The following is an 18,492-nucleotide window of genomic DNA, read 5'->3' on the forward strand; positions in this document are numbered from 1 at the left end:
TCTCAAATGATCCTTCTCTGTGTTTTGTGCACATACAGGGGGTACAGTTAAGTTAACATGCTATCACATTCTGTGTGTGCATTTGTGTGCACTGCAATGTTTTCCCTGTTTTTTTTTTTGTTTTTTTTTATCACTTAGCTCCACCTCTCTTTTTCTCTGCATGTTTCTCTGTAAACTCACGTTAGCCACATTATCAAAGGCCAACACTGAGAAAAAGGCTCTTTACAACCCTAAAAGTGAGCGGAGCACAGGGGGTGTGTTTAAGAGGTGAGGATGGTAGTGTTTGTATGCTTGCATTGTGGTTTTGGGTCGCAGGAAAAATCAGAGACACAAAGGTGAAAAATAGTGAAACATTTATGATGAAAGGCACAAAAAAAAAAAAGACACAAGAACAAAAAGAGCAAGGAAGAAGGTAATGAATGAAAATAAAAAGACTGATGGAAATGTAGAGAGGTGAGGAAAGATTCCTCAAAGCCCCAAAGAATGTTGGGAATGGTGGGGGTGGGGTGGGGGTCAGTATTGGAACCGTGAACCAAGCCGGTCTTGATTAGCCGACACAGTGCCAGCCAGACAGGCGGAATGTAACGTGTGGCTGGCCTGGCCTCATTTAGGGCCTGTGTTCGGCCAGGGAAGAGACACACACACACACACACACACACACACACACACACACACACACACACACACACACACACACACACACACACACACACACACACACACACACTCAAGTCACATACGCACCCTATTACAAAAAAAACACAAAGAGTTAAAGTGCCATTTTCTCCATAAAAGTCAGCGGAGGAGATGTGTGCAGTAGCCACTTAAGCCTCTCAGCCATCGGGCTAAACACGAACACATGTGGTGGCATTGCTGATTGGCCAAGCTGCTCCCCTTCCATGGTAGCTTGGAGCTATAATGAAAGAGATTTCAGAGGGGCTCAGGCCTGGGATCCCTAAACAGCCTTTAATGGATTCCTGTGTCAGGGCAGTAAATCTGGGGCCAGGCCGACATGCCAGCCAGCCAAAGCGGGCCAGCAGAGCGGAGATGCACCTGTGAGATACTTGGGGAGGGTGGGCTTTGGACAGAAATGAAATACAAACACCACAAACACATGCACTGTATGTTTATGGTGCGGGCGGTAATTTAGTCTGCAACAGGGCTGTGTGCAGGGAAGCAGGGCCTCTCTCTGCATTTAGGTGTTTATTAAAGCAAGGTGAACCCAAACACAACCAGACACAGGTCATGAAGCCTGGCCCTCTGATCTCGGTTACAGCTTTGGTGCCGTCTACCTGAGAGGAAGTTCCATAGGGAGCAGTAAATGGATGGTACCTCACTTCACGGCTTTATCAATTTGTCATTCCCTCTCTTCACTGTGACCCTTTAGTGCAGCAGTTACGATTAAACTATTTACAACAACCGAGCATTTTACGATAGAAGCGCCAAATTTGGCGCAGGAGTAGGTTTATAACCTTTTTGCTTTTCCAAAATGGCCAACATATTGTATTCATTTCACTGGTAATGTGAGGTACAAAGTATGCTTTTGTCAGTTACTTGAACATAATATTACTGCTCCTCCAGAGCTGTCGAAAACAACAAGAGCAGTTAAACCTGAGATCTAAAATTAGATGTACTGTATGTCAATGTAAAAAACAACAACAACAACAAAAATATAGACTCTTCAAATTTAGACATTCACAATGAGATATTCTCAACCAGAGCAAACAGGTTCTGTGTTAAAGCTGTGACAGCTCTGCCACCATCCCATACCTCCCCAGGCCTGACAGGACAGTGGAAAGCATGAAATAGCAGAACAACAGATTATCATACTGCGCCTTCATTAGCTTCTTGCTGTCGGCTAATGGGAAGCTGAAAGGTGAAAATGAAAAAGCGTTTCTCCCTCCACGCTTTCCCGTCTCCCATTTTCTCCCTCCATCACTCTGCTGTCAGTGACAGATGTCATTGTCTGGCTCTCGCTTCCTTCCTCTCCACCACAAGTGAGACTGTAGAGAACGCAGAGAGCGAGAGAGTCAGGAGGAGATGCAGCAGAGGAACAGGCGTCATGAAAATAATAAAAATGGTCAGGGTAGTTCAGGAAAACTAGCGCAATCCAGTATTTTGGAAGAGGCAGGGAAACCTCTTGTGTTTCTTAAATCAAGGAAAAGACTTGACATCTCAGCTTCTCTTGCAAAGTCAATTCCTTTTTACTCTGCGGGTAGCATTTCCTTATTATTTTTATGTTATTTTGTGATTATATTACTTTGGCATCTGTGTCCCTGAGTATCTGGCTAAAGAAGAAAAAGGATCCCGACTCCTTCCAGTTTAGTTTTCAGACATAAAAAACAAACACATACTCTCCTGTCTTTCATAGAGATGACAAACCTTTAGTTTTGGATTGTGAGTGAACAAGGGCTGAATGGTCAACGTGACTAAATTATCCCTTGTTTTAACCTAAGACTCCAATAAGCAAAGGTATGAAATATATCTAAGGGGTCTTGAGAAAAGTCTTCAGATTTGATATAACAAATTACATTTCACTTCTGTGGTTATGGGGGGAAAATAGTCATCATCATCCATTTTAGTAGCTGCATTTGGAGAAACAAACTTTCCCCTCCTATTCCCTTCCTTCCCTGCATGACCGGTTATGCGGAACAACTACGCCTCTCTGTGACAGGGCCAAACGCTAGCGGACTTTAATAGCCAGTCTTACATTATACATTTCGTATGGTATTTCTGAGTGGGCACTGATCTCACAGCTTGGCAGTGTATGTAAAGAGATGCCGGTAAAATGCAAACAAACCTTGGGGAGAAGCAGAGGCTTTGTAGAAGTATGGCCAAGTCTGTGTCTGCCTGTTTAAGAGCTGCTCACTCGAAAAAGGGGGGGGGGGGGGGGGTAACGTTTGAGGCAAGATTCACTGCTTTTCTGTCCAACTGGCTGTTGCTGAAAGCCCACTTCCTTTTCGCTTAAAACATGAGCCATATAAAAGGAGGAGAATGTGCATTATGCTCATTCTGTTAGACTACACTAAACTCATCCAGTAAAATCACCAGGTGTCTTTCTGTGAATGGACGCAGTGCAGTACTGTGACGGTGCCAGGAGATGGCACTTTGGTTTCAGCGAGGAGGCCGCTTGAAGTGGGGAGAGACTGGGCAAGAGTGGAGACTACAAACGCATACAAATAACCATGTAAATACACACACACACACACACACACACACACACACACACACACACACACACACACACACACACACACACACACACACACACACAGCTATGGACACAGACACTGTGCTTTAAGTTCACTGGGTCCATCTTAACTATTCATTTAAAATATTTATCCACAATATTAATCTTACAATAAATATTATGAGCGTAACTATTTTCCATTTTAAAATCACATCAAAAACAACATTATTATGAATTGTATCAAACATGCGTAGTATGCTCTATAATCTATAGTAAGTGAATATGTTGTGAAATAGTTATCAGCTATTCAGTGTACTCACAAAGTATTTCTTTTACATATTGTCTATATTATAGCATTTTCAATCACACACAATGTGTGCAGACTGCAGTATGAGCAATACTTCAAGTTAAGTGTTGCTGTATTAAAAATGCACATTAATATGAGCATGTTTGAACTCACAGACACATGATAGTTGTTCATGCTGAAATCATCAACACACAAATGTGAATATCCCTGAACACAACACAGACACTTCACAAGTCATGTGTACAGTGTACATATGTGTCCACTGGCCATGAACACATGAGCTGTCTCCCACTGATGGAGCACACACAGATATCCACCCATGCATTCACACACACATGCAGCATGTACATAGTGAAGTATCCATGTGACTTTGTTCCTGTGGTTTACATCTGTGTTAGCTGAGCTGTGTGGTGTTTTCCGGTTTGGACTCTTCACCAGGTGAAGAGTCCAGAGCCTGGGGCTGAGCCCGGCCACAAGCCTGCTGGCTGTCATTGTCCATAACACTGTCCCAACCTCTACTCTCCTCTGCTCTCTTAACAGCTGTCATTCTGTTGCCTCCAACCTGAGGCAAACTGTTAAATGCATGCATGTTTGTGTACATGGAGTACACACACTAGAAAAACATGCTCATGAAAAAAAGGGCTGAGGTACAAACACACTTTCTATTTGCAGATGCTTATAGCACAATACCACATGAAAAAAAAATCTTACATACAGAATCTCAAAAACAAAAGTGGTACTCACACACAAAACCATACAGGAGCCAGAACAATGGTTGCTGTTTGTTTTATCAGACAAAAAGTCAGCAGTCCAATTCAGGCTTGTTTTTGTCAAACGAAAGGATTACTCCTACATTCTTAATCAACAAGCTCACCAAACACTACAAATCACCCACATTGGTGGATACGGCTGAAATATGTACGCATATGACAGCGGCACTTTCACTTTGGTACATGTGTTGTCTGATCAAATGGAATATGAATTTCAGAACTCTGATTATTTTTGCTATGATTAATTAAAGGAGCTTCTCCAGGATCATTCGTTTCATTTCAAGGACAGACTTAGAGGTGTTTGCTAAAAATGATGAATGATAAAAAAAAAAGTATCAGGATTTTTTCTGTCATACGGGAGTGGAGAACGTCTTTAATCAGATCACATTTTTGCAGCTTCTGATGACAACATGTTTGTGAATTTATCTGGCAGATGAAGGAGCATTTGTTTGTCACTTGGTCAAAGGTATGAAGTTGCAATGAGGACACAGGGTAGCAAAGGACACAATGCACAAGAATATGTCAATATGTCACCTGGTGTATATAATGCTTAAAATCTTTTTAGTGTAAAAAGGTTGAGGGAACAATTTTGTTCTTTTAGGTTTAAATAAGCAGGATCACTGCTCCTGTCATTTCACTTAAGAAAAATGAGATCTTTCATTTCTTATTTTAAGAGATTATATTTTTAAGACTGAAAAATAAAAGCTGTTATTGTCACGTGGAGACATATTTAGATTACCGGATTATATGGACAGAGACAGGACCCTGGTTTGTGTACACAGAGGAACTGGGACATAGTGTGAAGACTGAGGAGTTAGAAATAAGGGCAGGCCAAGAAAGAGAGGTCTGTGTGTGGGCACGAGGAGAAGAGGAGCTATGAGGATGAGAGGATGAAGGTGCTTTTTTTTCATGTTACTTAACCTTTATTTAACCAGGTTAGTCCCATTGAGATCAATTTCTCGTGCAGGGAACACCTGGTCAAGACAGTGGTGGGCAGAACAACAGTATAAAGATTTCATAGGAAGCAATCTCAGGCAAAATAAACAGGGAGGTGACAGATGGAGAGATAAGAGAGTAAGAACAATAGTTATGTTTTTCTCCATCATTTTTTTGGGCTGTCACTGAAATATAGGTGCAGTCAGGTAAAAGTAAAGAGTAAAGTGTAGCAACTTCAGAAACAAAAACCCTAAAGGATTCTTTATTTCATTACGTACTCGCCAAATAATTTCCAGTGGTATTTTCTAAACAAAAAACATTCTTCCTGAACCGAGCATACATTTGTTTTTCCTGTGTTTTGTTTTTTTTTCCACGTCCATTTCAAGTTTCTAACTAATGTGCTTTAATTTGTGTAATAACGACAGAAAGAAAACCGAGCTATTATGGCTGTCCTGAAAAACAACAAAACACTGAAAGCATCCACAATTTCCTGACAACATTTGTTTTGGAACAAATGTTTTGAAGAGTTTCAATCTTTCAGGGGTTACTGCACACTGACAGGCCATAAATTATCAAGACTTTCTTGGCTTCACCATTTGCAGTCTTGTTGACAGAAAAGAATCTTGGATCGCTCGACTTTACGAAACACGCAAAACAGGAGGGTGTGCAAGGGGGTTGGGATGAGATACTCAATTACCCCAACCTGGATTAAGAGCTATAAGCAGTTAAAGAATGGTGAAAAGGTAAGAATAGGACAAGTGTTGTGTAAGGCTAAAGAGAAATTGATGGACTATATATCAACACAAACACACAAAACCCGTGCTGTGGGACATGCTATCCTGTGTCCTGCATGTCCCCCCTCCAGTGGTCCCCAGGGACCCGTTACTGTGGCAATGAACAGGCCTCAGTGGCATGGACAGGGGTGTGAGCGTGTGTGTATATCCTGAATACAGTGCATGTGTGTTTGTGGGTGCGTGCGCACATCAATTGCATGTTAACTTTTAATCTGAATGTGTGTGTGTGTGTGTTGGCCCGTCTTTGTGTGTGCACTAGCTCGGGGGGAGGGTGTCCGAGGAGGCCTTTAGAAAAGCCCTAATTGCCGTTCCTCTCCTCTCCCCGGCCGTCACACCTTCCTCTGCGCTAAGACTTTCCAGCCTCATCACACACACAGGAAACACAACGCTAATTAGAGACAGCACAACCTCTCCTAATCACACTCTTACATGACTGTGACTAAAATGTCAGTGTGTGCATGCAGGCATATTTTTTTTTTTTTGTTTTTTTTTTTGGGTATTTTTTTTTTAGACAGAATTGGGAGTCCATTTGCCAGTTTTTTTCATTTAGCACTAAGAGGTGGAAAAGCTCCGGCTGGGATTACAGAGGTATAGATATGCAGTGGGAGATATGACTAGTATCCCCGAGGCTGTATGCATGTGTTTTGTACTGTACAGTGTGCAATTTTAATTACATAAAACTAAACTTCCAACACCAAGAAATATAAGTGAGCACATTCATTTACACTACACTGCAGTGTCTCATAATTTTCTAATGTTCTTAACTCTCCTGATGAATTTATTGATGAATGTGTATTTTGTGAGCGTGCATGTACTTGCTCATCGTATGCCAGCTCTGCACACAACAAAGAAGAAAATGTGCTATCCAGTTATGGTGCACAAGCAAATTCTTCAGAGGAAATGCTGACCAGCAGATGAGTTGCTTCTACTGTCCGTGCTGTTCAGAGAAAAATACTGAATGTACATCAGGAGTGTGTTGAAAGACAAAAATGCTTATCATTACATTTGGCGCCCTGACAAACTACTGTACTTCCAAGAGTTGTTACAAGAGAGAGACAGAGAGAGAGAGAGCGAGTGAGAGGGAGAAGGGAATAAAAAGGAGAGGGATGGAGGTAAAAAGAGACAAAAATGAGGGGATGGAGAGAGGGAAAAAAAGAGCAATGGCTGAAAGAGTACAGAAGTGGAAGACTGCATCCATGTCGGTCTGGCTTGATAAGTCAGTGTAAATGTAGTTAACTCATTTACTGATGTGAGTCTGTGTGTGTGTCATACCCTTCTCATCTTCTGCAGTCTCCTTGGAGACAGGCTCTTGGTGCTGGTGGGAGACCCTGCACAGACCGTCACCCCTTCTTCTTCTTCTTCCTGAGAGACAGATGAAGACCATGAATCTTAGATGATTTGTGTTTTAAATAGAATTTCAGCTAAAACATCAGTTGGTTTGGGGAATAATGTGCATTTGCATTTATGTGAATTAAAGAGATTTCTGAGTTAAATTTAAATGAGGATAAAATTTTTCATACTATCAACAAATCCCATGAAAAGATGATTTGTAACAAGTATTGTGTATCTACAGCCTGATACAGCTTATTCCTCTGTGTTATTCAAAGCCGATTAAAACCCATAAATAATAATCCATAAACTGCTGTATTTGGTGAAATGTTCCTTCATTATGATGAACATGGGCACTGTGGTTTATCGTAGTCAATCCCACATCCCACTATTCTGTTGCTGAGGATACTTGCTTCCATGTCAAATCTGCAGCTGAAATAGATCCCCCCCCCAAAAAATATACAGTTTGCTTCTATTTGAGTGATGTTTGCTTAAAACTATGGTATCAACTTGTTCTTAGGAAATTATTCTGGCTTTTTAAAAATGAAACTATATATTTGTGACCTGTTTTAACATTGGCTTGGGTCTGACAGCCACAGACACAGTAGTGAAGTCAGAAAATACTGCGAGGACTAAAGCATTGTTGGTTTTCATCTTTCATGTGATAAGATATATAGAGTATTGTCAGCCTTATACTCTAGCATGTTACAAAAATAATAACCAAGGTAACCAATTTAATTTCAATATGTTTGTGCTTGAGGTCTTTGTGCAGACCTCTGCAGCTGGAAGTTACACAGTGTAAATGCTCTGCAGATTAACTGTGATCCTAAGAAACTTGAATTCATTTGTCTTCTGACTGCACAGGAAATCTGACTTCAAAATCAAATAGATTTCAGCACCTCTGTTTGCCTCTGCTGTGTGTGCATGTGTGTGTTTGTGTGTGCACGCACGGCGCAGAACGCTGCGTGCTCCTCTTGTTCATGATCAGTGCCCTCTCTCCTCAGTTTCCCACTGACAGATCAAACTGCTATTGCCTTATCAAATCCATCAGGCTTATGGAAACATACACCTCGTTACATTAGCTTTGAGGAAATCACAGGCTCACTGATGAAATATGCAGACAATAAAAGAGAAAGAGGGGCTGGGGCTCGGATGACATGACAGGCCATAGCCAGAGGGGCGCTGGTTAAAAATGTACAGCTTGAACAAAGCGCTAAGCAGGCTTCAACAGTCATTAAAGGCCCCTGCGTCAGAATCACACACTCCATGTAAAGCAGCCTTTCTGTCTGCCTCTATGAGGGGGGTGTGTGCCTATCTGTGTGCCTCAGAACATAATTATGTGTACATGTGTGTATGTGTGCTTGTATGAGTGTGGGCATGTGTGTCAGAAAGGTGTGAAGGTCCACGCTGCTCACCCTTGCTTTAAGTCTGCCCTTAATGTCCCGGATGCCCCTCTTGGCATGACTCTTGGCCTAGGTGGAAAAACAACACAGACACACAGACACACAGACACACACACACATATTCACATTCACACAGACACACACGCAGATTACTAATCAAAACATGTTGCATTAACATTCTGTTCTGGTTTCATGTAACATCAAGAAATGCTTTGATCCCCGTGGCAAAAACACGGAGACAAAAGGTTGGATAAGAGAGCCTTGCACACTAACAGGAGGCGATAACATGAAAGGGCACCCTGACCACCTATTGTACAGCACATAACGACATGCTACTGCTCATCAAACACTGACTAGTCATGAACAATGCTCCCACTCGCTCCATAGACAATTCCAAAGACACATTTTGCATTAATTTTCATATTTTCATTCAAGCATAATGATTCATTTTCTCTAAAGAACCTGCAAAATGCCATGCGAGGTCTATTTCAATGGATTTTTACAGACTTGAGGATTCAATTTAATGTACATACAGCATTGAAAAAAATCACTGATGTGGCTGCCTATTAAGCAGTTTTGCAGTGAAACGTACCTTTGTCACAGCTGTGTTGATAAATGCTCCTCCTCTCTGCAACAGACACACAGTTATTTGTCAGACATGTTTTGAAGGAGTTTCCACACATATACACGCATTCTAACCAATTATCAGCTATTTTATATTAATTATTCATATACAGTATATAAATACACAGGTAGGCCTGAGTGATACTTCAGTGTTGTGTTCCAATTGTGACTGAAATTAAATCAACATCAACCTAAGTCTGAGGAGTTTTGACTCATATAATACATAACAGTGGAAGAGTGTTGATTGTTTTCAATCAGTCTGATTACTTTATGTCATTTTGCATACATTTGCAATACTGTGACGTACAATGAACTATCAATATCATGATCGATATTTCTACCACACCACAGTAGTCACTCAGGACCAATTTTCAATATCAAAAAGCCAAAACTTCCTCTGCAGCTCTGAATAGCAGTGTAATATCAGTAAAAAAAAAAAAAAAAAGTGGTAACATCAGGCAAAGTATCAAATCGCTGAGCCATGATAAACTGCACAATTCATAGCATGCAGGAGGTTTTTATTTAGAAGGAGCCTAAAACAGCGGTGGAAGGGACTGTGCATGATTGATTTCTACTTTGAGCTCTGCAGACTGACATTATGGTACCCAATATCTCTGTGTGCCTGTCTTCTTTTCTCTCTCCGAGTTGCTGCATCTCTCCTTTGGCGTCTCACTCTTTTTCTCTCTGTTTGGTCTTTAGTGTAAGCACAAAGCGTCGGCTAAACGGCTAAACAGAGTAAATGGCAGACAGTGTTTCAGAAGTCGGCGGAGGGAGAGGAGGAGAGGGGCCGAGGTGAAGGCCCCTCTTATAGATCCCTGTCAGTCAGGAAATGTGAACTTTAACAAACCTTTGAAGAGCACTCTAGAGAACTAATTCAGCCTTAGCTGACGGCGTGGGGAGAGAGGGAGGGTGAGGGAGAGATACTCAGTGAGTGAGAGAGTGAGAGACGGAGGGGGGGGGGGGGCTGTGACAGAGATGAAAAGAGGGAGAGAAATAAAGAGAGAAAGGAGAGGAGGAAAGCGACAGAAGGAGATGAAGAAGGAGGGAGAGATCTATGTTCTTGGGTCGGTTCAGCGGAGTAACGCCGGTGTTTGCTGCCAGATCAACATGTCATGTTGGAGGACGTCTTGTCACGTCAAATCACTTCTGTCTCCCTCCCTGTCTGTCTCCACTGTCCTGCTGCACGCGCCGCTTCACACACCAAACTGCACTCGAGCCGGATCTGTACATTCAGACAGCCCCTTCATTCCAAAGGCAACACCAGGACTTCAAACGGAGTCGTGTCAATCACGCTTTCAATTAAATATAACTCTGGAATAAAATGAGTGAAACATAAAAAAGCCACAGATAAAAGCATTTAGGTGTGATATGCACGACATTCGGCGAATACCTTTACAGTGTGCATCCATTGCTGATAAGACCTTGAATTACCTGAAGGGATGTACAAAACAGGAAATATGAATTATCATTTTGCACTCAATAGCACAGTATGAACATCACAAAGGTAACTATGAATATTACATTGTGACACAGCCATAGAGCTACACACACTTACACATTATTGAATATTTTAAATTGTGTTTAAATCTATATTTGTATTGATCAGGAAAAACATAGTGACAGTGTCAGGGGATATGGTTCAAGAAAATAATGTGATATATTATTAAAACTGTGCTCTGCAACAAATCTTTGGTCTTATTTCTGTTAAAACTCTTCAGTAAACTTTCAAAGTTAAAAGTTATTTTCTTCTTTTGTCCCCTTTGTCCCCTAACCAATAATAATAATAATTATTATTATCATAATAAACTGAGACATTCACTGCTGAAAATTCACCTGAAATAATGGACTTGCAGAATGGAGGACTGTTTTCTCATATGTTTAGAGAACATAATTACAGACGACAGTGTGGGTTTGGGTCAAGATCAGAATAGATAAGCCTAATAATATGATGGGTATTTAGCTGCAGCATCTGGATGGCATTTCTTTTTTTCTTGTCGTGTAGATATGACTCAGACCTGAAGTGCTATGATCAAAACAACCTAATTTGTCTGAGCATTCCTGTGGGAATTGTTTCACACTCAAACTTCTGATGTCTCATGCACAGTCTTCACATGCAATAATGCACATTCCTGCCAACATATCATTAATTCTTCTGTCAATCTTCTTTTGCCTCAGTCAGATTTACACGTCACCCAGCTCCAATAAAGACTTTTGCAACAAATCACACACAAGATGCACAAGATGCAATTTACTCTCAGAGACTGAGCTTTGCACTGATTTTAGAGCAGCTGAGAGCAATGCTTAAATATATTAATGATATATTATATAATGATATATACATTCAATTCTTCAGAGGACAGTAAAGTTCATTGGTGCATTTGTATTTAAAATGCCTGCATGTTTATGAGAAATTTTGCAGAAGCCTTCAAGAGTGACTGAAAAAATAAGTAGTTAAGGACCATAATTAACATTTTATAGAAATGTATATAAGAACACAACAGAATACTATATAATTTACCATCTCTTCCTTCGTTCATCCTTGTGTGACTTGCCTTTTTGTACATTTAACTGGTGTACAGTTTTGAGAGACAGAGCTAGATTTCACTTGTGGAGTGGAAGTGTCTTTAAAAGTTGCTCCTTATTTTGTTCAGTTTTATATCTTACTGTACTACAATAATTTCTGCCTTTTGCATGAAATATGGCAAATAAATATAATGTGACTAATTGATAGACAGGTCCAGCACTACTCACTTCCACAGAAGCCCCCCTCTGTGATCTCCTCTTCAAACACGTCGGTGAAGCCGCGGCCTGCGTTCAATTTGGCCAGCCGTCCGTCGATGAACTACAACCATAAATTACAACGTGCTTATTAAAGAAGGGAGGAGGTGGGGGGGATGTGGACACACTTAAACAGACACACACCCACATACACACAGATTCAAACACTCCAGCCACAGTGGGGTGTTATTAATCCTACCTGACGGAAACTACATCCTAAGATTAGGTGGGTTGCAGGTAATAGGGATTTGGTAATGTGGAGCAGATGAGGGATTAGGGCAGCAGACTACATGCTGCACACTGTCTGAGACATGAGGAAGTTTCATTTCCTCCCTTTGTAACATGGAGCGCATAAAACTCCATCTCATAAATATGGACCTAACAGCCAAGACAGCTACACATTTCATGAGCACAGTCACAAACGCACATAAATATGTTATGCAGGTACGAGCAAACATGAGCGAACACGCACACAGACATCGACAAACACACCAGAACATTTGTGATTAACACAATAAAATAACAGTAAGAGAAATAACTTGAGAGTTTCTACAGGCCATGACCAAATAAAATCAGGGAAAAACAAAATGATGTCAATAATTCTTGCAAACATACCGAAAGTTTTTTTTTCTTAGCATTTTGGCTCATTAAAAGAAATATGGTGCCTTCTCCCAAACAGTTTACAGTTTACAGGCTCAGTGATCTGACTGTCCGCTGCATCTTTTTCTTGAAAAAAAAAGAAAAAAAGAAAATTATATATCATCTTTCTAAATACTGAACATAAAGAAAATCTCTGAATTTCACCAAAACAATTACGTGACTGTAGATCACTCAGTCACACACATGGTGCACTGTTTTCTATTAACTAAATCCAACCACATTGACCCACAAGTTGCTGTTAGTTTCCTGTCCCATCTCTTATAATATCAGCAAATCTCTGCGTGGAATTCCTTCTGCTGACATCCTGACTAATTTTGGCAAGTTTCTGGTGTAAAAAAAAAAAAACAAGCAGCTGCAGTGAAGTATTTATTTTTATTTTCAAGATGCAGGTCTAAGGTCTACTGAAGTTCTGAAAAAACAACTTTCTATTAGTTTGTGCGCGTATTTGTTTTCAACCTTAAACTTAGATCTGTCCTATTAATCCATTCAGAGCTTATCTGTGTAAAGGTGGGAGGGAAAAGCAGCTAACAATCAGCACTGGTGTCATTTGGATTTAAAGCTGAAATTAATTTTGACTGATGACTGCATTAATTAACAATCACCACCTCCTACCTTTCAAACACTCTTTTGTCTTTTTAAGAAAAACAACAAATGGTACACTATTCTTTTGAATAAAAATTCTTGACAGCAACACATTGTCAGATATTTTTTAACAGTAGCAATCCCACAATCACCCCTGTGTCCAAAGTGTAACAACAGTGTAGGTTGTTTTAGGGTGCATGTCCTCAGGGACAGCCTGCTAACTAGCAACCGACACGGCCACCCGCTCCTCTGGTCAGAAGAGCTGGAAACTCATCATTAGATCATTTTAATGAGAGGTGAGACTGCAGGTTCCGACCACTGCTCCGCTACTTGGCTGGTCCAATTAGTGCAGATAATCAACCCAAATCATCACCTAGCCAACCCCCCCCCCCCCACAGCCCCCCTCCAACTCCCTCCACACACCCCAGCCAGATTACCTGCCTCACCATGGGCCTTAATTAGACATTACTCAACAATAGCAGACCGTAATCACCACACACACACAGACGCAAACACGACACCAGCACTCTCTCATGCACATGTGCATGTACACAAACACAAGTACACAAAATAGGTGCTAATTTTCTTTGTTTTGTGAGTGAGCCACCAAAAAACAGAGAAACTTAAAAAAAATTAATAAAACAAGCCAGAACCAGCTTCATTCAGACAAACAGCACAGTGGAAGATTGAAGAATTATTGTGGTCAACATGTGTGAATCCTGTGATATGAAGAACAAATTTACTCCATAAATCTCAAATGCTTTTGCTTTGTTTTTTTTTTTTTAACCAAACAAGCTCAAGCCAAGCTACATGTGTAGATAAAGTCAAACCAGGGAATGCAGTGCAGATTCAGGCGTACCAAGCTTCACACTTGGAGTCAAATCCTGCTCCATCTCTTCATGTCTACACGTCATCTTGCTTCCTGTTGCTGCTGTAGTTGCAAACAGCAGAGAAGGAGAGTTATCCCATCTGGCTACCAGCATGCTGACTCACTCTCGGGTCGGTCACAGTGGTCTAGATCTATTTAAACTCTGGAATTGTGGAGCCTGAAGTTCGGATAAAAACACTACAGGGGTTAATTTAGAGAGATGTACAGAAAGAGCCTTCAGGATTTTTTTTTTTTTTTTTGCAACCTTGATCTTATTTGTGCAATTTTAGCCCATAAACTGTAGATGCTGAGGGATATAGCAGAAGTCATGTGGCTCATAGGCTTCTAAGGGGGAGTCCTGAAGGTTGGATTTGGGTTTACAGCTCACCACCATCTTTTCTAGTTACTAGAGCATTGAGCATATAAATGATGATTCTCTAAATCGCCACCAATATTTATAATCTACAATCAGATCAAAATAAGATACATATTTCTTCAAGAACAAACTGTCTCTGTTTTGAGAGAGAATTCTGTACAGTAAGAGCTTTTTGTGGCGTTATTATCTTTATCTATTACTCTCATTGCTGTTATAAGAGCATTTACTTTGCATCTTACTATAACTGAGTCTCATGGACTCAGTTGAGTGGATGGAACCAACACATGATCAGATTTTTAAATTATTTAGTTTTGCACCTTTCCCCCTTTACAAGAATGGCTCAGCAATGATGTTCATATACACCCAGAATGATGTATGGTTATTGACTGATGGGAGGCATATTGTCTACAAAGACATTATCAGGTTTTGTCAGTAAGAGGAACAGTGTGTGTGTGTGTGTGAGTATGTGAGTGTGTAGGAGCTGAGGATGGTTGATAGGAAGCAGGTTAATGTCAACAGGTTTTCCTCCGCATTCTTGTGGCTGATTTCTCCCACTTGTTTTGTTCCGAACAGAGATGGGCTGGTGAAGCGAACAGAGAGGAAAACGTCTGGGAACAAAAGTGTGTTAGAGGGAGAAACTGTGACATTATAAGCGCTGTGTGTGTATGTGTATATTTATTTTAGGATTGGCTTAATGTCTAAAATTCATAGTGGCACAAGATAATCAGCCTGGATCTGTGTGCATTGGAAAAAATGCAAATATTAAGTATAAGATTAATTCAAGGCCCATTTATATTTGAGTAATTTAGCAGCTGTGTTTATCCAAAACAACTTACAGGAAGTCAGTCGTTAAAATAATAACATTCAATAATGATATGAAAAGTTATTACTGGCCTTGAGAGTCATGTGACAGCACAATGGTCTTTTTATGTCCACTGAGCCTTTCAACTTCCAAAGTATGAATAATGTTTGCTGAATTTTCATCAACAGCTCCATGCTGTTCCCTCTGTAAAACTGGAATTACTTGTGGCTGATCATGAAGCAAAAGAGCTGCTTTACAGGGAAAGAAAACAAAACCACTAAATAAAGTATCTGTAGAAAAGCAATTTCCTGCTGCGATGGTAACACCTCAAACTCAGGTAACACCTCGACATGACACGTGTGTGCTTCCAAAGGAATGTAACGTATGTTGTGGTCTACAGATCCAAATAATATGGTTTAAATTTGGCACAGGTTTGACCTGGTATTGCTACGGTAAACTACAATGAAAAACCCAACACCTTGGCTATAGTGTGTGACTGAATAAATGCTATATATCATTAAATGTATTCTATTAGATCAATTGTTTCAGTATAATACTGATGATTTACTGCTTTATAATGAGCAACCCAACCTGTTTGTTTACACTACCCAAGCTCCTAAATGACAAACATGATGCCCTGAGGTTTCCTTCTCTTACCAATACCATTGGGACACATGGCACAAGTTGTTCACTTTAGCTGGAGAATATGGAAAACACTCAAACAAGCAAAGAAGCAAAGTAAAATAATTTACTAGTTTCAAAAAGTTGAAAGTGTGTTACTGTGAAAGGTTCATTCCTGCTCCTATTGTGATGTTTACAATGCAACATTTGTGGTTTTTAATATTGACTGTATGTTTTTTAATTTATATACTAGTAAGACAACAGTTCTACTTACAGGCTTATCAATAATGTGCAATTTACTGATAGTTAAGACAACAGGACAAAAGGCTTAAAATATAATAACAGCTGGTATAAAAACAATCAATAGCAATATCAATAGAACAAGAACCAGAACTCCTAGACTCCTAGAACTCCTAAAAAATCCAAACACCTCTAGTCTGAGAGCATGGACTTATTTTTATAAAAATGTATGAGTGCATGTGTGTGGCCGGGCAAGTTGAGTATTGTTTGTGTGTTTATGAATGGATATGGGTCATGGCCAGAGCAGAGCTCGGGCGGACCGCTGGCCTCCCTCACTTTAGTCAAAAGAGGAGTGGAGGAGATAAGCTCAGCCCATCCCCTGTGCTGGAGAGGAGGAGGAGGAGATAAGAACCAGTTTCCCAATGCTACTGCTGAGGCAGGAGCCAGCCGGGAGGATGCTTTGAACTGATGCTCGCTATCTGCTCTGCCTGGGAAAATTATAGACGGGGCAGAGTGTCCAGAGAAACAAAAGGCTGATTGAGGGCTGCTGTGCAGTAACTCTCGGGGGTAAATCACACTACTATCACAGGTCAGAGAGCACAAAGAAAAATTCAAGGGGTGAGAGGAAATTTTCTTCAGAGCCAGAGGTGTCTCTTCACTTGGCTCTGGCTCGGCTAAGTTTAGTATTGCTGAAGGGATTTGGGGGGAAAAACATATTAAGTATACATGAGTGATTTTAAGTGAAGCTCATGTAACCACACATGAATAAAGGATACCTGCTCACACACTTGCACACATTCTTTACATATACTGCACATGAATACACACAGGACCACAGTGGAGATATTCAGTTTTCCGAGGAACAAGTTAAAATTCTGGCCACATTTTTTGCTCATACAGGCTTGTATATACATGTCGATGACAGAAAAGAACTGTGATATGGTTTTATACAGTAAAAATAACTTTTAACAGGCCTGACTTATCATGGATTTGTTTGTACATTAGGGAAAATTGTGCAAACAGAGAGACATTATGATGAGTGTAGAGAGATAACCACAGTAAACAGTTTCTAGGGGTCAATAACCGTCTATAATCGCAGGCCTCTCTCTTCTCCATTTCTCCTCACTCTCAACAACTGAACTGTCAAGATACTAAATACTAACTTTACCCATTTGACAGTTTGCTGAGCACAAGTGGTGCTGAGAGACATTTTTTTTTATCTATAAAAATGAAGACTTTCACCCTTCTAAATAAAAATCTGCCCAAAAAATAAACAGCTTGGAAATAAGCTGACATTGATGGCAAAGAACCTGGCAGAAGCACCCTATCATCTTTTTCTATTTGTGCTCGCCTATAGCTTACAGGACAGAGCTGTGCATCAGCGTCAATGTGCCCGTGACAGCAGATGTTTATAGGATAATTATGATGAGCAAATGAGCAAAGTTCCTGTTTGTACACATAAAGTCAAATATATGTCCACAACCTCGACATTTTTAATGGTCAGATCAATTTTACTGGTTATGCTGGGCAACATGAGTGGTTGACACACACACACACACACACACACACACACACACACACACACACAGACACACAGACACACACAGACACACAGACACACAGACAGATGTTTGTACCTGTTTGAAGAGCTGCAGGTTGACAGCCATGGACAGGAAGCTCCTCATGGTGCTCGAGCGATGGTTCACAAAACTCTCCTCACAGAATGTGATTGGCTCCCCCTGAAGAGTCCATGGAGACATTATTGGCAAAAATTAAAATAAACAATTATTTCTAATTAATTTTGGCTCACTTTTCTTTGTACCAATCTGTTTTTCACCATGTTTACTTAGTTCAGAAATGAGCCACAGGAAGGAAGGCAGATGCGTTTGGTGTCTTGAAAGGCAGGGGGTCTAAACAAAAAAAAATGTGGCTTGTAATATAATTCATAGCTCTATGACACATCGTGTCTTTTTTCATTATGCACTGTAAAAGTCTTCTCTAACAAAGAACTATTTCAACTGATTTCTTCATTAGCAAGGCTGAAACAGAAAGTGAGTCTAAAAGAGAGACAGGAAGGAAAGAGGAAGGAAGGAGAAGGAGGAAGAAGAGTATTAGTTAAAGAAAAAAACAGAAAACAGTCCCTCATAAAACAGTTCCCCCGGCAGAGTGCACACAACCTCCCCCGGACCAGAAGACAGTGTCCCAGTAAACT

General features: G+C 40.5%; 1 protein-coding gene across 3 annotated transcripts in view; it reads right to left on the reverse strand.

Moving 5' to 3' along the window:
- The window catches only part of dennd1b (DENN/MADD domain containing 1B), a 103,767-nt gene that overhangs the window by 7,738 nt on the left and 77,537 nt on the right, over positions 1-18,492 (reverse strand). For 2 of the 3 annotated variants that reach the window (XM_071486106.1, XM_071486105.1), the window contains 6 exons: positions 17,918-18,019; positions 12,105-12,195; positions 10,744-10,784; positions 9,322-9,357; positions 8,742-8,798; positions 7,270-7,359 (listed from right to left, as the gene is read on the reverse strand). In XM_071486106.1, coding sequence (XP_071342207.1) covers positions 7,270-7,359; positions 8,742-8,798; positions 9,322-9,357; positions 10,744-10,784; positions 12,105-12,195; positions 17,918-18,019 — 417 coding nt within the window. The other variant, XM_071486107.1, reaches the window with a different exon arrangement.

The sequence above is a fragment of the Trachinotus anak genome, unplaced genomic scaffold, assembly GCF_046630095.1.
Source record: "Trachinotus anak isolate AG129_WGS33_773 ecotype Australia unplaced genomic scaffold, CSIRO_AGI_Tana_v1 ptg000010l, whole genome shotgun sequence".
Classification (NCBI taxonomy): domain Eukaryota; kingdom Metazoa; phylum Chordata; class Actinopteri; order Carangiformes; family Carangidae; genus Trachinotus; species Trachinotus anak.